Genomic DNA, 19,163 nt, shown 5'->3' with positions numbered 1-19,163 from the left:
TTGGATTGCGGGTCTCTCGTTAAGCATGTTTATAGTTTATATACGCTGCGGGTGGTGATGCATGAATGATCACAAAACACTCGTGGAACCGAGTACCATGTGCGTCTGTCGACGAAAATGTCTCGCGTATATGATGGCGATAACGCGGTGAATTCTTCACCGACCGAGGACCTGGGGCACAAACATTGCGTCCAGAGGAAGGTTACTTATGGAAGGAAGGGGCAGACGCTGGGCATTCCTCAGCAAAAAAAAGTAAGAAAAAAAGTATCATAGGTGTGGCGGAAGGAGGATGGGATCCGGTTGCCCCGGTGGAGTTAGAGTTTGTCCGACTTGCCAAGGTGAGCCGAAAAACCCCGACAGGTAAAAAGGGAGGCAATCGATAGCAGCACAGGTGCTTGAAAAAAAAACGGGCAAAAGTCTCGCTAAGACATGCAGGCCAAGTCTGCACATGGCCGGCCCAGGAGGAAAAAGGGAGATCACATGTTGAATGCGGGGATAGATTGCTTTTTTGTCTCTCAGACTCTTTGATCATTTCGTACTTTCCACTCTGCCAGTCGGTGTCGGGCCGTGTCTCGATGGTTGCATGCAGACAATATCGAAAACCCAGACAGGAGGGGCCTTACATTGGTACCTCGCATGGGACTTTTACCTGAGTTCCATGGCGCGGATAAGACGCAAACCGCATGTCCGGAACGGGCTCTAGGGTAAGATTGCGCATCCCACGGAACTCGGAACCCTGGTCATCCTGCTCGGTGTGGTGTGGTGTGGTGTGGAAGGGGGCCCCGCGTTCCCCCAGGCTAAAGGTTGTTCCTCCTGCCCTTCCTGGGAACGTAGCCAATGTCGGTGCTGGGATATCGAGGCGCGTTCTGCGGTGTAACGCTGCCCACCATATGCGACGCGGGTTGGGGGAGGGGTCTTGCCTGATGGGACAGTGTCTTTCCCAACCCTTCCCCCTGCTCCGAAACGACAGCCATCTCGAAGTGTTTGGTTATGTTTGGTGCCTAGGTTGGATTTGTGCAACGTGGTGTGTATTAATGTACACGTAACCCTCCACGGCTCAGCCGCCGACGTCTTGCGTAGCGAGGGCATTACACCGAGCTTGATTCGATGTGTCCAAATCCTACCAACGTGCAAGCCCAGCAGTAGCGGTCTGGGAAAACAGGCTGGATGTCGCGGCATTTCCTCAAACCCCCGTCTTGTGGTCTCGTCCCGTGGGGGGCATTGTCTCATTCATTCGGGATGATGATTGTGACGTCCATTGGCGGTGGGGAAAAGTCGACAATCGTCATCATGGATACTTTGGCGGGTTGCATTTCCGCGTCAATCTCTCTCCCAACGTCTTGTTCCCTCGGCACGCCCGGATCAAAAAAAACGGAACACTTTTCAATTTTTGCCCGGGCGTGCTCGGGCCTGGTTGGGGAAATGGAGCTCAAAAAGCCGTCGAGGGTGTCGTTGACACGAATCAGCGGCCCATGTTTAGCGTTGGTTCGCATTATCATTCATTGTAATTTGATGTCCCGCTCCTGGAGCTGGAATGATGGAGCGAAGCGATGCGGCTGGAACCTTGGGCGGCCTCGTCGTTTGCCAGCCTCAACAGCCCAGGGCTGGCATCCGCCGAGCGAGTGACGGGCTGATGATGGGTGTGGTGATGATGATGGTGATGGTGATGGTGATGGTGATGGTGATGGCTGGCGCATGCACGCCACATCAGCGCGTCAAGTCAGTGAGTGTGTTGTCTGGCGTTGGGCAACGAAATGTGCCTCCTTTCAGGCCCCAGAGTCAGGCCAGGGCAGCGGCTGTGCTCGCTGTGCCACTGTGAGCAATGATGGTGACTTGGCACCCGCCTCCCACCAGCAGCCCCCAGCAGGGCCCTCGTTGATCCCCCATGCAAGTCGCAACTCTGCCACGCAGCCCCGGCCTTCTCGTGCACCAATCGAGCAAGGCGCCCTTTTTCCCGACCCGCACCAACACCCCAATTGAGGGACCCTCGAGGACACTGGCTCGACTGGACCCGTCTGCCTCGACTGTCTCGACTGGCTCAACCCCTGTGGAAACGACTCCCTGCCTCATCAAGGGGCTGCCCTCGGCGACCCTTTTTCTCCCTCTCCTCGAACGCTAGACGCTCAATTGATCGACGCGAACTCCCTCGGCTGGCTTCTGTTTTCACCACTGCCGTCCGCTCTTTTTTCTCTTCCTCTTATTTTGTCTTGCTGACCGATTGTCGTTCATTCTGGTTCCTCGAATTCGGGCCCTACTCTATCCGAACCCCGGCCGTGCGTGCTGGAACAACCGCCGACGACAAACGCGCTCACGAAGAGACGAATCCGCTGGGGCCGCGGGCGACTGAGCAACACCGACCGACCGAACCACGCTGTAGAGCACAGCACAGCGCAGCACGCAGCAGCTCGACGACTATTGCACGTCCGACCGGTGCATCTCAAAAGGCACCAGATCGCGGCCGAATCCTGTTGAAACGGGCGACGGACTTGCACGCTAGCCTTGGCGCCCTCGCCCAAGAGCCAGTCACACACCACCAGACCCGGATAGCCCAAACAACCGAACTGGGGGAAAAAGGGCACACTTGTCTCTCGCCTCGCGCACGCACGAGGTTCTCTTCCAGCTGCCGTCCGCACCTGCGTCATCTTCCTCTGGACCCGAGCGTGGACCAGAGCGAGAGGGAGGGGGTGACACGGACTCGCGTCAGATCACGCAAAGGAAACACCAAAAAACGACTTGCGTCCCTGCGCGCGCTTGCTGCTGGACACCTAATAAGCACCTGCCTCTCGGTTCCAGCTTGGCGGTGGCCTTGCAGTGCATCCCGATTGTCCTAGTCTGGTCAGCCTGGGTGTATTGGTCGATTTGTCTTCCCGCCTATATAGATCTACCTTCCGGTTGCCACAGCCCCTCGACGGTTCTGCCGCGTTGCATGCCCGGTCAACGTCGCTACCTAGGTAACTAGCGCCAGCGCCCGCGCCGAGGCAGGCGAGCTAAACGAAACAACCAAGTCGTCAATCTCTCCCCGACGCGATCCTCATCAAACCGTCGAGCCCTTATGTGTCCGCAACAACAGTTCCTACGAATCCAACTATACCGCCCCGACCCCCACATCACACAGGTCTACAACCCCGGAGGAGACATAGGAATAGACGGAAACCGAGGGAAATAGGGAGGGGAATCAGCGAGAGAGTGCCGCTTCTCGTGGCTGTAGAACCGACCAGAGTTTCGGGGGGATCATCACGACCTTCGAATCATGTCTCTTGGAGTGGCAATACAGTCGGCGGTTTTCTACGTCGTCGCCTGTACACCATGCACCACCTCAAGACACAGGGGCAAGGCCAAGGCCAAGGCAAAGCGGGAACGGTTGGAAAAGGACCGGTTGGAAGCCGAAAACCCCGGTCTATACCGACAACCGAGCCCCTTCAACACCAGCCCCCATTGGGATGAGGAGATCATGATGGGGCCCAGCTTACCCAAGAAGTCTAGGAGTAACAACAACAACAACAACGCCAGCCAACGCAGGTTAACAACCTCATCCTCCTCAGGAAGGGAAACAGCCGTCAGCAGCAGTACTCTTGCCGTCGGACAGACACCGATGCCAGGCATGGTACATACGCCAAGCACCAAGCTCGGGCCGAACCCAGGGAGCAGTTCGACTATGGCGCCTGACGACTCGGGGAGCATAGCCGCAGGAGGTTCCGAGAGTTGGAACCTGAAGCTGTACCAACGCGAGGACGAGGAGCTTTGGGGTGACCAGAACTCGAGCATACACGGCGATGACGATGGCGATGTTGCGAGGACAGGCCATAAAAAGATCATGGATGCCATCGCCAAGGCCAGCTCGTCGGCTGGTAGGCTGCTGGACTCGACACTGCTGGGCGGCAGCGGCAAGGAGCGCGGTACCGAGACGCGCGAGGTCACCAACGAGGATCGCCGCAACTTCTATTCTCCCTCGTCCCCGACTCGCTCGTCCACTTCCTCACATGGCAGCTACGCTCCCGTCAAGAACCCTCCCGTGAACGACTACCACCCCCCAGTGGTCAGCTCGCGCCCTGCGCACCGGGACGGCCGCAGATGGATGCTGCAGCCGCCGCCCCCCGTCAAGGTTATGGAGGCCAAGGTGCCTGTAAGCCGGAGCGCCAGCATGGCCAGCACAGTCAGCCGCCGGAGTGCTCTTTCGCCATCGGCCGCGTCGGCGTCGGATGTCCATCTCGGGCGGGTCGTCGGGGAGAGGCTTGTGGGTGCCAAGATCAAGGGAGGCGAGCTGCCGTTCCCAGGAGCTTCGGCAACGGTCGATGGCAGGGTTGGCTCCCCGGGATCTCTTGGGCTGCCCAAGGCGAGGCGACCCCGGAGGGCGACTGGTTCATCCTCGCGCTCCAAGCTGAGTCAACACAGCCGCAGGAGCGGGAGCGTATCAAGCGATTCGGATCATGGCGATTTCTCGGACGGAGGCAGGCCATCCTTCACTGGTTCGCCAAGGAAATCAACGAGCAACGTCAAGACGTACTCGGCGACAGCACGGCGACAGGCGGCCACGTCGGAGGACGAGTCAGGCGGCGTCTCGGAAGGCCATGCCCACGCGGCTCAACGGCCGAAACTTGAAACGATAGTGAGCTCCGACCGCGCCTCAGCGGCTGAAGAGCAGAAGACGCCAAAGGGCGCCAAGGCCGACGAGGTCCAAGAGCGCCCGGCCGGCGCATCCATGGACAGCGGGCTCGCGCTCTCGCTGGCGTGAAGGCCTCTCCTGTTGGCGACCTCTCTTCCACGAAGCATGACGAACAGATCCCCTCACTTTAGCTGCTGGACCAGACTGCAGACATGGCGATCACCCAAACCCATCTAACGCACGACTTGAACGTCTCTTTTCTTGGACACCTTGTACATTTACCGGCCAACCTGCCCTTGTCATTTATTATCGCCCCGACCTCCTATCCGCCACCAACCCTCCCCTTTCCTATGTAATTTCCTCTGTCTAGCATTCTACGGGTGTCTGCGCTTGTTAAAGCAACGGGTCATGTCATTAGCATTTTCACTAGCAACGGAGTTTCCATTCCTTTTTTTGTTCCCTTCTTTATCTCCTTTTTAGTTTGGACAAGGTTGTGTTTTTTTTTTGGCTTTGGCTTTGGCTTTGGCTATGGTCCCAACTGGCATGCATTGACGGCAATTATCATTTCGTCACCCGACATGGAAGCTTACTCCTCTCCATTGATAGAACGAAGGTGATGAGTCGGCAGAATTCATTGTCAAAAGGTGTGATATCGTTCTGTATGCCTACTTACCAGCTGGCGCTATGCACGAACGGACGAAGACAGGAGTTACGTTGGAAGCCCATGTTGGTCTATTCTGTACTTTTGGTTTGCTGGCTCGTTTACAGGCCATGGTGCCAGCTGGCGGGATCGAGGAAGGGGATGAGGGGCGTGAAGAAGCAACGGGGGTAAATAAGATGCGCAATCAGCAAAAGAAAAACAGGCGGTAAAGCCCAATACCACCAAGTTAAAGCCTGTTCTGGGTCTTTTTCGTTATGCGGTCGTGCGGCTGGCGACGCAGTGTGCGACCTTGGCGGGAACAAGTGAAGCCATCGGCCAGCCACATCAGCTGGCGTCTGGTATATCCCCCCGCACTTGTCTCGACGCAGCTGGGTCGTGAATGGCCCGGGGATCCATGGGATCTGCATGCCACCTAGCATCCGGGACCGGTCAAGGCCACCTGCTTTTGAGTGCACATGTACCACGCCTTGAATTTGAATCAGCTAAGCAGCCCCTACGGCCGGACATTTATTGAGCTCCCCAGAGCCCCATATCGTCCCTCGAATCCTCCCCTCCCCCCATTCCCCGCAACGCAAGCGGTCCGCCTCCGCCTCCTCCTCCTCCTCCATCCGTGCCCCTCCCGAGTACGGGCGCCCATATCGGGTATTTATTTCGACGGCGCTTTTTGCTCCCTCGGTCTAGAACACGCGAATCCATCAGGCCTTGTGTCTGGCCACCCCCCCGCCGTTGGGCACGAAAGGCAAAGAGCGGCCAAAACGAGACAATAAAATCGGAACTCTCCTGTGCCAGCTCCCCCCGTCGGCGTCGACAACTATGGGCTCCACCGAGTCCGACAGCCAGGACGAGCTGACGGTGTTAGTCACTGGCTTCGGGGTGCGTAGCCCCTTCGGGCCGAGCCACGGCGCCCCATCCCTGCCTTGCCCAGCATTGAAGCGTCCCGTGCCTTTGTTTCTTTTGTCTGTTTCTTATTTTCAGGAGGGGGGGTTTTGATTTAGGCTTTTGCGATGCCGGGGGTGGTAGGGGAAATACTTGAGGTCAATTCAATAAACCAAAAAAAAAATGGCATGTGCAAACTGACGGATCCTCCTCAATCTCCACCTCGGCCTCTCGTTCTCCCCGCCGCTCTGCCCCTCCCGCAACCCAAATCAAACAGCCGTTCAAAGCCGACTTCCCGCGCAACCCGGCATGGGAGATCACAAAGGAGCTGCCCGACTACCTGCCGCCGCCCTTGCCCAAGTCGGCGCGGTTCCAGCGGCGGCACGGCGACGGCCAAGGGGGGCCGGCGCCGCCGCTCCCGACCGTGCGGATCCGAAAGCACCCCGAGCCGATCCGCGTCAACTACCAGGTCGTGCGCGCGCTGGTGCCGACGCTGTGGGACGGGCCGTCGGCGGCGGTAACTGGTGGGGACGACGAGCAGAAGGAGCAACAACAGCAGAAAGGTGAGGAGGAGGAGGAGGAGAAGGAGGGAAATTCCACTGCGGCGACGACGACGACGACGACGACGACGACGGTGGGAGACGGCAACGGCAAAAAGCCCAAGATCGACCTGCTGCTGCACCTGGGCATGGCGGGGCCCCGGCCCTACTACTCGATCGAGCGGCGCGGCCACCGCGACGGGTACCGCGGGCGCGACGTCGACGACGAGCTGCTCAACGACGAGGAGCGGCACCGGCAGGAGCGCGAGGGGTGGGTCTGGCACGGGCTGCCGCACGACCTCGAGACGGACCTGGACCTCGAAGACGTGGTGCTGCGGTGGAGGGGGTACAGTCCGGTGAGTTGCTTTTTCTATTCTTTTTTCTATTCTTTTTTCTATTCTTTTTTCTATTCTTTTTTCTATTCTTTTTTCTATTCTTTTTTCTATTCTTTTTTCTATTCTTTTTTCTATTCTTTCGTTCATTTCCATGTTGGTCCCCGATCTCCAGTGTGGGATAAAGAATAATAACAAAAAAAAATCCAACACCACCCAGTGGGATTCCGACCTCAGGGTGTCGGGCGACGCGGGCAGGTACCTGTGCGACTTCATCTACTACAGCAGCCTGGCGCACCTGTACCGCGCGGGCGAGTACCGCCGCGTCGTCTTCCTGCACGTGCCCGCCGACCTGTCCGAGGAGGCGCTCGCGCGCGGTCTCGACCTGACCATCCAGCTCATCCGCTCCCTGGTCGAGAGCGAGGTCATCAGGAAGGGGCGGCGCGGGCGCGCGGGGGAGGTAGAGGGGGAGAAGAAGGAGGGGGAGGGTAGCGGGTGATGGGAGACGGGAGCAGCCCCGTGCTCGTTATTTGGTGTTTTGGGATTCAATATTGGTCGCAGGGGTGAGAAGAAAAAATAAGAGATTTGCGCTTGGAGATCTGCCCGTGGCCCAAGCAAAACTGTTCAAAATGCTCGGGTTTCCCATAGACGAGTCAATGGATACTATTCCCCAAACAGAACAACACACTTATTCATGTGGGGTAACAAGCCAAGTCCGAGGCAAATTTCTCAGGATCCACCTCATCAAGGGACGGGAGCATACATTGCATCATCCACCAAACAGGTCCAGTGGCCAAATGGCAAGGCGCTTGACTACGAATCAAGAGATTGCAGGTTCGATCCCTGCCTGGATCGTTTCGGATGAGCGCAGTTGAGAAATTGCGATTCTTTTTGTTGTTTGTTGCTATTGCTCATCCTGTCTGTGATACATCATTTTTTGTGAGTGAATCGTCAAAGCACACAATCATTGAAAATTTCCTCGTCGTTGGGCTTCGGCTTCTCCCAGCGACTCAACCCTCACCCTCGACATCGTCCGAAATGACGTGCATGGCGAACCGTCGAGATCCGATCTATCGGGTCCCACAAGATTGACGAGCCCGTCCCGCACCAGTCGGTGGTGAGGGTGAACGAATTGGGCCAACAAGACAGCCAAAAGTGAATCCCTCACTGTTACAGAGTCGAGAGAATTGTGGCAGGCGTGGCCTTGGTTTGCACACCTCACCACTGTAGCGAGATGACTAATGTTGCTCACCCGCCTTCACTGCTTGACCGTTTGCAATGGTCACTGAGCTGTCCCAGCTTGAACGCCCAGCGCCCCGCTGATAAAGATGGCTGTGCATAAATTGTTGGCGCCTTTGACGGCGGGGCCGGGCAAGGCTTCCCCGCTGCCAGCCTCGACAAAGACGGCCCAAGCCAACGTCGAGACAGCCTGCTCCTTTGTCCGCTGTTGACCGCAGGGACCCCTGTACACGCCTATAAACTCGGATCGACAGTTGTAGGTATCTCGAATCTCGCCCAGCCTTCGGGCACACCACACTTGTCTGCACAATACCCAGGGGCAGCTACAGCTACCCTTTTCACACAACATCCCTACTCACCACACAACCACCACCACAATGTCCACCACACCAAAGCACCGCGTCATCATCGACACGGACCCGGGCGTCGACGACGTCCTGGCCCTCCTGCTGGCCCTGAGCGCATCGCCCGAGGACCTCGAGGTGGCGCTCATCTCGGTCACGTACGGCAACGTGCCGCTGCACGGCTGCCTCCGCAACGCCGTCGCGCTCTTCCACGTGCTCGAGAAGGAGCTGGAGTGGCGCCGCGAGACGGGCCGGCCCGAGGGCTTCGGCGCCCTGCGCGCCTTCAGGCCCATAGTCGCCGTCGGCGCCGAGCACCCGCTGCAGGAGGAGGCGCTCGCCGCCGACCACTTCCACGGCGTCGACGGCCTGCACGGCGTGCACGACACGCACCCGGACCTGTCGCCCGCCGACACGTGGCGCTCTCTGTTCCCCGGTGCCGCCGGTGCTGCTGCTGACGTCTCTGCTGCTGCCGATGCTGATGCTGATGCCGATGCGGAACCCCCGTCCTTCAGCTCCTTCTTCACCCCGAGCAGGACCCCGGCGCACCTCGAGATGCTCCGCATCCTGCGCGAGTCGCCCGCCGGCACCGTCACCATCGTCGCCGTCGGGCCGCTCACAAACGTGGCGCTCGCGGCGGCCGAAGACCCAGAGACGCTCATGCGCGCGCGCGAGGTGGTGGTGATGGGCGGCGCGGTACACGTCCCGGGCAACATCACGCCCGTGGCCGAGTTCAACACCTTTGCCGACCCCGTCGCCGCCGCCCGCGTCTTTGCCCTGACCTCGGCCAGCCCGGCCTCCACCATGCCTCCTCCGCCACCAGCCAACACCCTCCCGGCCGGCACCGAACCTTTAGCTGCCTACCCGGCGGGCCTGACGGGCCGCCTGCGCCTGACGCTGTTCCCGCTCGACATCACGACGCCGCACCTGCTCACAAGGACCTACTTCAAAGCCCGCATGGCGCCGCTGCTGGCGTCGGGCAGCCCGCTGGCGCGCTGGGTCGAGACGGTCATGTCGCGCACCTTTGTCAAGATCGACGGCATCCTGCGCGACGGCTCCGACCCGGGCCTGTCGCTGCACGACCCGCTGACCGTCTGGTACATGATGACGCGCGACGATCCCGCCTGGGCCCCGGCCGTGCCCGGCAGCGCTGAAGGGGAGGACATCCGCATCGAGACGGGCGGCCAGTGGACCCGCGGCATGCACGTGGCCGACGGCCGCGGCTGGAGCAACAACAAGACGGTGGACGCCACCGCCACCGAGGGCGGCGGCGGCGGCGGCACAGAGGTCGTCACCGACGACCCGGCCGACCCGCTCGAGGCGGTCCAGCTCGACGAGGTGCCCGGCCACGTCCGCGACTGGGCCGGCGCCAAGACCCCGAACCGCATCAACAGGATCGTCGGCTCGCCGGGCGAGAGCCTGTTTGCCGAGTTTCTCATGAAGCAGCTGTTCTGGTAGATGGCGGCACACACAGTCTTTTATCCCTTGTTGCTGGATTTCTCATGGAGCGGCTGTTTTGGTTGTAGATAGTGGCGACGCGGCTCTTGGTTGCTTGTTTTGTCTCTTGCTAAATCACTCATAGGGCAGGTGTTCTGGTGGACTACGACGCAATTATTCTTTTACCAATCGGGGGGCTTTTTTCTTCTTTTTTTTCACCAGCCTCCCTTCTCAAGTACTTGCTTGCTTTATCCATCTTCTCCTTTGTCTCTTCTTCCACTCGGGGGTATCTCGGTAAATACTATAGAAACGAGTTCATAAATGACATGACCGCCCTGCCCTTGTCTCCCGTGTTCCTACTTGCTGTTTGCTCAACTCGCATGCCGTTTGACGTCATGTCTGTCCGTGCATGTTCCTCCCTGCAGCCCAACAAACAGATAGTCCCTACAAAGCACGGAGCACGGGCCCGCGCTCCGTGTTGCTCTGGCTCCGTGTCAACCAACCTCTTTTGTCCCGCTCACTGGTTCGCCTCGGGGTCGGCCCCGACAGGCATCGGAACTTACAGACCCAATGATGTATCATCGTGAACAACATGCAGGTTCCCTCGGCACTGCGCACATCCCCCCTCCCATCCCTCACCCCACCCACGCCTAGGCATTGTACGTGTCGCCTATGGGCTCGCCGCGGACCTTTGGCCAGTTGATGGACTGCTCGAGCGCGTCGTCCAGCAGGCCGACCAGGAGGATGGTGGCGCCGCGGATGATCTCGGCGCCGACCGACGGGCGGTCGACCGTGTCCGAGTCGCCGTCGTGCGGCGCGACGTGCCGCTCCGTAACGTTGGTGAGGATCTGTTTGGCGCGGGAGGAGTTTTTTTTGTTCCTCGGTTAGCTTGTGGCTGGAGACAATGATGGAAGCAAGTCGTCGGGGCGGGAAGAAAAAAAAAAAAAAAAAAAAAAAAAAGGGGGTGTGACGCACGACGTTGGACTGGTTGTCCGAGTTGACCAGGGTGCCCATTATGAACCGCCCGTCCGTCGTCAGGATGACGACGCGCTCTGTGGGTTGTGTTTCCGGGGGACCTGGTTAGCTTGCCCGGCGGATGGGGACTAGGTTAACCTAGCAGAACTAAACGAGGGCGAGACCGACTGTCGACGTAGGAATTCAAGAGGTGGACCATCTTTCCGGCAGGAGAGCGGCCGCGGCGTCGCGGCGGCTGCTCCGGCTGTGGTGGTAGGCGCGTGCGTTGGAGAGCAAAAGAACGGAAGTCGGCGGGCGGGCGGGCGGGCGGGCGGGCGGGCGGCGGCGGCGGAAGCTTGGGCGGCGACAGAAGGCGTCGGTTGAAGCTTCGCAAAGTTTGGTGGGGAGAGTTGCTCGCCCGCCCGCGGTGGAGCGGATTGGGTCCTGGGGGGCGGCCCGTATCTTATCTCTGTGTGGCCCCACCCTTCAACTTCGGCTAGCATCACGCATCGTGAAAGTGACAGAAAATGGTAGTCAAGAGTATTATGTTGGTTCCGGATTGTTCGAGTGTCCCCGTGGGAAGTCCCTGGCGTGCTTGGTATCACCCCTGTGCCGGATATGCTATAAAAACCCAAACCAATGGCGGGCGACATTGGATAATTGTAGTATGGAATACACATCTCGAAGCAGAATGCCCTCCCTGACCGTCTTGGTATTATAGCATGCAGATAGTTGAACAGTGTTGGGCGGATAATAAAAGGAGCTGTAGGATGTCAAGGCCATCCCGCATATTCAGCCCTCGAAATAATAATAAAAAGTTTCTCTGTTGAAAAAAGAAAATCTCTTATAGACGCTCTCCTCATCTGTCGTCTCTGGGGTATATCCTCCTCATAACCGTCAAGTGAAGAAATTGAAGAAAAAGAAAAATGAAGGGTAAATGCTAGCCCTCGTGTCATAAGATGGGCGCTGGCAAACTTTCGTATCGTAGACCGAGGTTGATGTCACCTCCCAAAAGACAAAAGAAACAACACGCTAGTGAAAACGGCAACGTTGCCAGATGGAAATCACAAGCCAAGGTAAATGCTCGACGAGTCTGGTGCAAGATCTCGGAGTGAATTCAAGACAGGTCATCAAAAAAGAGCAGTCATTTGAAGACGAAAAGAAGGCACTGAAAAAGGAGTGAGCTGTGTTTGAGCAGGCAAAGCGTGCAAAATATGTCGCTGAGAAGGAGCAGTGATGGTATGTGTATGAGCTGATGTTAAATCGCGACGCTTCAGCCAATGGCGCGGCCAATGTCCTCGCGCAGCAGCGGCCTCGGCGAGCCAAACATGTCGTCGCTGAACGAGAGCCTGGGCGGGATGGACGAGGTCGAGTAGACGCGCGAGTGGTTGGACGCGCCCGAGTACTGGTGGTGGTGGTGCGAGTAGTTGCCGCAGCGGTGAGGGGGCGAGCAGCTGGCGGCCGAGGACCGCGGGTAGTCGCTCGAGGTCCTGCCGGCGCGCGGGAGCTCCTGCTCGGACGCACCGTAGTAGCCGTAGGGCCCCTGCTGTCGCTGCTGCTGCTGCTGCTGCTGTTGCTGCTGCTGCTGCTGCTGCTGCTGCTGCTGCTGCTGCTGCTGCTGCTGCTGCTGCTGCTGCTGCTGCTGCTGCTGCTGCTGCTGGGGGTGGTCCCAGCTCAGGCCGAGGCTGCGCAGGCTGCTCCGGGAGCTGCGCGCGCGCGTGTGGGCCAGGCGCGGCGACGTGACGGACCCCGACATCTTGGAGATGCGCGACAGCTGCCGCTTGGGTAGCGGGATGTAGGGCTCGTCGCCGGGGATGGCCTGGTCCGTCAGCCCCTCGCGCGCATTGGGCGCCCGCGCCTGGATGGGCGTCTGGGGCAGGTCCTTGTCCATGCTCGCGCGGCCGTACCTCGAGCCGGCGAGATTGGACGACGAGGCCATGGAGCGGGGCGACAGCTCCTCGGACTTGCGGTAGCCCGGGATATCTGGCGAGCAGCTGGCCGACACCTGGTTCTGGTAGACGATGACGGCGCTGGGCACCTTCTTGGTCGGTGTCGTTGGTGGTAACGATGGGTCCGATGATGCTGCTGCTGCTGTTGCTGTTGCTGCTGATGCGTCCCTCCCTGCGGTGCCGGGCCGGAATGACCTGGGGTTGGATTCCGAGGACCGCGGCACCGTGATGGTTAGGCCGGCGCTCGTCGTGGGTTCGGGCACGTGCTTCTCGGCGCGCTCCTCGGGGCTAATTTTCCAGCTCTCGATCTCGTCGTCGTCGATGGGCGTGATGCCCCGCTCGAAAAACGGTACCCGCTTCCGCCTATACCTGTGGCACAGGACGGCGGCGCCGGCGACGAGGACCACGCCGAGGACGGCAAAGACGACCGTCAGCGCGATAACGAGGGTACGGTGGCCATCGGAAGGATTGCTAGTCGTCGAGGCCGTCGACTGCGCGCTCGTGTCGGAAGGCATGGGAGCCGTCGGTGGTGTCGTGGGTGGCAGCAGCGTGCTGAAGCCCGCTGCCACCAGAGTGCCCGAGGAACCGTTGCCGGCCGCGTCGGGTCTCGTGCTACCTGCGGGTTGGCTCTCGGCGGTGGGAGAGAGCCTGCCAACAGTCGACCGCGAAGCAGCAGTGCGGCTTCGAGCGGTTGAGGTTGTGAGAACAAAAACAGGTGGAAACTGTCCCGTGTGGGCCGACGCCGTTGGGAGCGGTGCCTTTTCGGGATATACTCCTGATGACACCTGACGGGATCCTGCCAACAGACGCGAGTTAGAATCGACAGCTCCAGCACAAAAGAAGCCGCAAGACCATGCGTGAGTGCGAAGGTGAGAACCGAAATCGAAGGGGTCCGGACCTTCGGCGACTGCTGCGGGAGCGAGAACGACCAGCGGAGCTCTCCCAGCCGCTGGACCAACGGCCAGAAACCACCAGCATATCAACAACAGCTTTGGTGGGAATGATTTGGGCATGCTCGGTTGTGTGAACATGGAATGGGGTTTGGGCAGAGCGATGTCCAGATGGGGGTCGAGAGAGGAGAGATGGAGGCGGGCTCAAGTGCGGCGAACATGAGCCATCCAGGCACGCCGTCCGCCTGAGGGTTCCTACCGCTTTGTCTCTCCTGCAACTTGCTCTCTACCGCCTCTTTCCTCGCCTCTCAAACGGGACAAAGGATGGGACAAAGGCGTCGGGAATGTGATGCGAACAGGCACAAAGGGAGGCGCGGCAGACACCAACATCAAGTCATGCTGCTACCGGCGAAGGGAACTGGCAGAGAAGAAGAAAAAGAAAAGAAAAACTACTGACAGGAATCGGTCGCCCGTTTGCAGGAGTCTGGAAAGCCGATGAGACGGTTGTGTCTCGGTCCGCGCGAAAAAGGTCGACTAACACCAGGCCGGCGGTCTTGGTGGGGTGGGCCACTGGGAGCTTTTTAAAAGGAACAAAGCACCAGCTGAAGGCGCGCTAGAAGTCCGAGAAAACAAGAAAGGACGTTTGGCTACGGTTGCGGTATAACATGCGGCATTGGCAGTGAGCAAGCCAGCAGCGGTCGGGGGTCTCGGAGAAGGTGTGTGCGGCACGCCGGCGACCTCAGTTCCTCTCTCGGCTGTGATGCACACAAGTGGCACATGGGCGAAGAGCAGCCGGCGGGGGTAGGTGGGAAGGGAGAAGGAAATAAAAAAGGCAAACGGATCAACAAAAAAAAATGTAGACCGTGCCGTGTGTAAGTACGTGTGCTAGCTGCAAGCAACGGCCAAAAATATCTCTTCGGCCGCCCAGGATGGGGACGGAGTTCGAAGGGGGAGGGCAAGGAGGCTGGTTGGGCTAGCTAGCCGGCCGAGGCGGCAGATTATAACCAAAGAGGCAGAGAGAGCGAGAGAGAGAGCGATGGAGAGGCACGTTGCGGTACTGTCTGCAGAGTCGCAGCAGATCCACCCCACGAAATACTCCGCACGCTGATGCACGTCGCTTCGCTTCGCCCGTCTTTTGACAAGCCAGGCACGCCGGGCCCAGGTCGGGTGGCCGGCAGGACAGGCTGTGTGGATGGGTGGTGGTCTGCCCTTGCAGAAAAGGTCGAGGGGGCGAGAGAGCCATTTGCGGTCGGCACGCACGCCCCTGCCGTACCGTTAAAAGAGAGAGAGAGAGAGAGAGAGCTGCGTGCGGCGGGATTGCGTGCGCACCGAAGTGGAGGTGGGAGGGTCGCCGTCCCGGTGGGCCCAGCAAAATTTCGGCCAAGGTTAGGTGTGGTCGGAGCTAGTAGCTCTGAAGATGCGGTTCATGTTTTCCTTTGCTACCCTCGATATTTCCCTCACCATCAGTCCGCCGCCGCCGCGAAAGCGCGCGCCGTCGACGCAGCCAAGGGGGGTCCAAGCCAGGACAATCGACACACACACACACACACACACACACACACATAGCACTTGGACACATACACACCGCTCGAAGTGGCAGGTATTGCTTTTGTTTCGGGGCCTCTGTTGGAGAAGGCGCATCTTCGTGTTGACGGACGGCCCATCCCAGAAGGGACTAGAGCCGCCCGTTCGTCACGGCTGCCCGACCCCCTAGCTCTGAAGCTCTGGTGTAAACATAGCACATAGCACGCAAGCCTACTTCAGGTAGCTCAGGCACACGAAAAGGACTGCAGTGATCGGCGTTCTTTTCCCTGCCCTCCCTCTCTCTCGGCTTGAGAGAGGGGGGTGTGTGGACTCGCAGCCGACGACGACTTCCGCCGGGGCGTGCGTGCAGGCTGACCTCCGGCTTACTCTGTAGTACAAGGCCGGGGCCTTTTTTGGCCATTTGGGCTTATGCAAACGTCGCGCCCACGATAGTTGGCCGCTGTTTCAACGTTGGGGACCAAGTGTCGCACTTTTTGCGCTCACTCCGTTCCGCCATTCTTGCTTTTGGAGTCATTTTTTCTTGCGCTGCCAATTATGCTTCTTCTTTTTCTTTCCCTGCTTTGGTCCCCCTTCCCGCATCGGGTCTTTTTGCCCGCTTCCGCATTTCCTGACGGCGGAGCATTCTTGTTTTGGAGGCAGAAGCAACACCTGGTATTTACTGAACCGTACCAAGGAAAACTCGGTATGCGTAGGCGCAAAGGTGCCCCAATGTCCCCAATGTCCCCTCCACCCTCAAACGGGCGTCCCCGGGCCTCGACGAACAAACCAAGGCAGGCCCGGGCCAGAGGTGTGCGGTGTGTTGTGGGGGTTGACTGCACGCGTTTCAACGGGAGGAGACGTTATCCATTTGGACCCGTGGTTGGACCACGATCGTCCAGCAGAGGAATGGAGAAAGGACATGGGGCAGGGGTCGTGGTTCCTGGCCCTGGCGGCAGGGGAGGGGGAGCAACACCCCGGCCCCAAGCTCCGTTCAATTCCACCCCTGCTAGAGAGTGGTCGCTCTGTAGACGACACGGATTGGAAGGGTTGGAAGGGTTGGAAGGGTCTGGGAGCTTTTTTCCCTCTCGAGTGGATTCGCAAAGTCGCATGGAGGAGCCACAGCGGGGCGGCCGAGGCATCGACCTCTCGGCTGGTCGCGGGCAGGTCAGAGGAGAGGCCATCTACGGCCAGCTATTGGGAGCTTGGCGAGGTACGATACAGGCACTACAGTCACTTGTGTGCTCTCCCACCCCTGAATCGGGCACACATCCTGTCGGTGCCCGGAGACGTTGGCGGCAGCAAGCTGAGCACATGGCATGTCTGGATGCAAGGCCTGGACGGTGCCATGTGTCTCCACGTCAGGATTGCACACATGCACGACCCATCGGAGGAGAGGAGGGGGAGGGAGAGAGAGAGAGACAGAGACAGACATGCATACATCTTTGCAGACCAGGCAGGGGGTGGTGTCCTGGCGGGAAACGAACGAATCAGAGCTGTAAGGGACCGCGTACCTTGTCGATTCAAGCTGCAAACACCCAACCCGGTTTTTGCTGTGGTTCCTATTTTGCACATTCCATGACTAGCGCGAGGCCCGTGCGGCAAGGCCCCAGGAAGGGGCGGCGGGCGGCGGCGGCGATGGTGGTGGTGGTGGTCGTCGTCGTTGTGGGAAGCGGTGCGGTGTGGGTGCGCCACTCTGTGCGGTCGAGGATAAGTGTGGTTGCGTGGACATATTGCGACCGACAGTGAGCAGCAGCGAAAAGTCGTGGGCTTCTTCAGCCCAGGTCCAAAGAAAAACGGTCCCCCATCAAATCCTCAACAGGATGGACCCGGGGCAGTGGCAGTGGCAGTCAGCGTGTATCAGAGAAAGACCAATCCGTTCCACAGCTGGCAGGCCGGGCTGTCCTGAGCATCGCAGTCAGCCCAGGCCGCATCATGGCGTCTGCCACAGCCAATTTTCCCCTCCTCTCAAACGGCTCCAGGCATCGGCCTAGGCAAGACAAACAAGCGAGTGCCGATCCCCGCTGCGTGTCCCGGTCACGACGAGGGTTACAGGATTCCAACCTTGATTTAGGCGTGGTGGAGATTTCGTGAATAGGAGAAGGCACAGAAAAAAGAAAGAAAAAAGATGTGCGTGGCTGGCAGCAATGGCAATGGTTCTCCAATACTCCCCACAAAGCCAGCCCAGGGGACCAAGGACCGACCTTGCATCAGTCCAAATGCAGCTGACCACCGAGATGCGCGAGAGGGGCGCATCCACCGGGGGAGGGGCCAAGGCCTTGTGCTGTCTTGCCTCGCCTTGCCTTGCTTCTTTGCTGTGCTGCCTCGCCTTGCAGATGCAGGCTGGGACCATCACACAGCATGAAAAAGCAACCACAGCGCCTGCAATACCAGTAGCCTCTCTCACTCTCCCTCCTCGCTGCATCCTCACAGGCAGATAAACGCCCTGCTAGCCACTAGTCCGGCAGAATCTGCGCGGTGGGTGCTGCCTTGGTGCGCTTGGGCCCGATGACGTTAGATCGCATCCTGGCGGTGGCGACGAGGGAGGAAAAGCTTTTGGTGGCTTCGCATGAAATCCGGGGGGTTTGCGAGGCTGGCGCATCAGAAAGTTGAGCCCACCTGCAACAGAAAAACCGGCCGCCCTTGTTTTTTTCCCCTGTTATTGTCCCGCTCCGATTGTGTCCGATGGCGCATCTCCGGGCTTTAGCCGTCTCTGGGGATTGGGGTCCAAATGGACGCTCGACTCCAACTCCTCCTGCGACGTCCACTCGAACAGCTGGTCCAGGCGGTGAGGGCTACGATACTAGGCACGGTATAGGGGGTACCCCACCGCCGTGGCTCTGCGGCAAGGGATCGCAGAGGGCAAAGAGGGGTCTTGTTGTGGTGGGCGTGTGGGCGTGGGTGTGTGGATGTGGGGTGTGCGGCCCAAAGGCCAGAGAAGGGATGTGCTCGCCTGAACGACTGGCTGACGGGCGGCTGGCGCTGAAACCACGATGCCGTTGTCGTCCAATGCCCAAGGTGGCCGGCAGGCGGGCGGGCTTTCCTCCGCTTTGCCTCCGCTTTCCCCAAGACGGCTTCTCGGCCACTTTGAGGGGGGAAGAGCGATGGGGCCGTCCAAACCTGCGCGAATTACGAATTGCCAGCCCGGAGCCAGCAGATCAGTCAATCTGGCCCAGACGATCGAGTGCAAGGAACAGGGGAGACGCTACCCGTCCTGTTCCCGTCCGACTCTTTTTTTTTTTTTTTTGATGGTGTTTCCTCCCGTGAGCCCTGTGGCTAGCGTCCTCCTCTGGGGACTGGCGGAATCAATAGGGTCGATCCAGCACCGTCGACCAGAATTCAATACTAGCCACAGCCACAACACCAAAGAAAAAAAGAACGGAATGGGTGGTAATTTCGAAAAAGGCATCACATGGGGCACCAGTGACACGCACCGAACTTGCCGGTTCATCATCTCCGACCCTCGTCCAAGGCTGGGTAAGGTGTGGACGGTGGGCAAGCAAAATGTGACAAGTGGATTTCTGTGTGCATCATGCCACCCTTTTTTTTTTTCGTACCTGCAGAATGGGAAAAAAAGACGGGGCACGACCTGTCAGCCAAGCCGCGCTGAATCGTCGACGGTCCACATCCGATATTTTGAGTCGCGTCTCGTTCCGTCTCGTCGGCGGACAACCTCGGCCCTGATTCCGAGATGGCGCAATTGAGGTGGCGGCAGGTCGACTCTTGTGGCAATGGAATGGATGGCGATGGGATGGCGATGGGATGCCAATACAGCCGCCCAAGCGATAATGCACCCTCCCCTCTCCACCTTGGGCGCATCT

General features: G+C 59.1%; 7 protein-coding genes and 1 non-coding gene across 9 annotated transcripts; 6 read left to right on the top strand and 2 right to left on the bottom strand.

The window, feature by feature from the left end:
• Positions 1–1,290: 1,290 nt before the first annotated feature.
• GGTG_10132 (hypothetical protein) lies at positions 1,291–1,649 on the top strand (the record flags this gene model as incomplete). The annotated part of the gene is made up of 1 exon (XM_009227997.1): positions 1,291–1,649. The coding sequence occupies one exon, from the start codon at positions 1,291–1,293 to the stop codon at positions 1,624–1,626; it is 336 nt and encodes a 111-aa protein (XP_009226261.1). The 3' UTR covers positions 1,627–1,649.
• Positions 1,650–2,026: 377 nt separating this feature from the next.
• Positions 2,027–5,500, top strand: GGTG_10131 (hypothetical protein). The gene has a single exon (XM_009227996.1). The coding sequence runs from the start codon at positions 3,251–3,253 to the stop codon at positions 4,730–4,732; it is 1,482 nt and encodes a 493-aa protein (XP_009226260.1). The 5' UTR covers positions 2,027–3,250; the 3' UTR covers positions 4,733–5,500.
• A 577-nt stretch (positions 5,501–6,077) lies between these two features.
• GGTG_10130 (hypothetical protein) lies at positions 6,078–7,510 on the top strand (the record flags this gene model as incomplete). Its single annotated transcript, XM_009227995.1, has 3 exons — positions 6,078–6,137; positions 6,418–7,035; positions 7,232–7,510. The coding sequence occupies 3 exons, from the start codon at positions 6,078–6,080 to the stop codon at positions 7,508–7,510; spliced, it is 957 nt and encodes a 318-aa protein (XP_009226259.1).
• A 284-nt stretch (positions 7,511–7,794) lies between these two features.
• On the top strand, positions 7,795–7,866 carry GGTG_20203. Its single transcript has one exon. It is a non-coding gene; the product is annotated as a tRNA-Arg (tRNA).
• Positions 7,867–7,960: 94 nt separating this feature from the next.
• Positions 7,961–10,369, top strand: GGTG_10129 (inosine-uridine preferring nucleoside hydrolase). Its single transcript, XM_009227994.1, has one exon. The coding sequence runs from the start codon at positions 8,628–8,630 to the stop codon at positions 10,047–10,049; it is 1,422 nt and encodes a 473-aa protein (XP_009226258.1). The 5' UTR covers positions 7,961–8,627; the 3' UTR covers positions 10,050–10,369.
• Positions 10,121–11,304, bottom strand: GGTG_10128 (hypothetical protein). The gene is made up of 3 exons (XM_009227993.1): positions 11,172–11,304; positions 11,004–11,080; positions 10,121–10,876 (listed from the first exon to the last, which is right to left on the bottom strand). Exons 1-3 carry the CDS (start codon positions 11,200–11,202, stop codon positions 10,679–10,681), a joined length of 306 nt encoding a protein of 101 aa, XP_009226257.1. The 5' UTR covers positions 11,203–11,304; the 3' UTR covers positions 10,121–10,678.
• Positions 11,305–11,510: 206 nt separating this feature from the next.
• GGTG_10127 lies at positions 11,511–14,876 on the bottom strand (the record flags this gene model as incomplete). 2 transcript variants are annotated; one of them, XM_009227992.1, is made up of 2 exons in its annotated part: positions 14,279–14,876; positions 11,511–13,727 (listed from the first exon to the last, which is right to left on the bottom strand). In XM_009227992.1, exon 2 carries the CDS (start codon positions 13,444–13,446, stop codon positions 12,256–12,258), a length of 1,191 nt encoding a protein of 396 aa, XP_009226256.1. In that variant the 5' UTR covers positions 13,447–13,727; positions 14,279–14,876. The 2 variants fall into 2 exon arrangements, with proteins under 2 accessions (XP_009226256.1, XP_009226255.1); XM_009227991.1 differs by having other exon boundaries at positions 12,256–13,727; positions 13,830–14,876.
• A 1,388-nt stretch (positions 14,877–16,264) lies between these two features.
• Positions 16,265–17,251, top strand: GGTG_10126 (hypothetical protein; the record flags this gene model as incomplete). The annotated part of the gene is made up of 3 exons (XM_009227990.1): positions 16,265–16,840; positions 16,929–17,017; positions 17,089–17,251. 3 exons carry the CDS (start codon positions 16,265–16,267, stop codon positions 17,249–17,251), a joined length of 828 nt encoding a protein of 275 aa, XP_009226254.1.
• Between the last annotated feature and the right edge of the window lie 1,912 nt (positions 17,252–19,163).

Source organism: Gaeumannomyces tritici (genome assembly GCF_000145635.1).
Source record: "Gaeumannomyces tritici R3-111a-1 unplaced genomic scaffold supercont2.5, whole genome shotgun sequence".
Taxonomy (NCBI): domain Eukaryota; kingdom Fungi; phylum Ascomycota; class Sordariomycetes; order Magnaporthales; family Magnaporthaceae; genus Gaeumannomyces; species Gaeumannomyces tritici.
The sequence above is the reverse complement of the archived record's forward strand: the minus strand, read 5'-3'. Positions and strand labels throughout refer to the sequence as shown.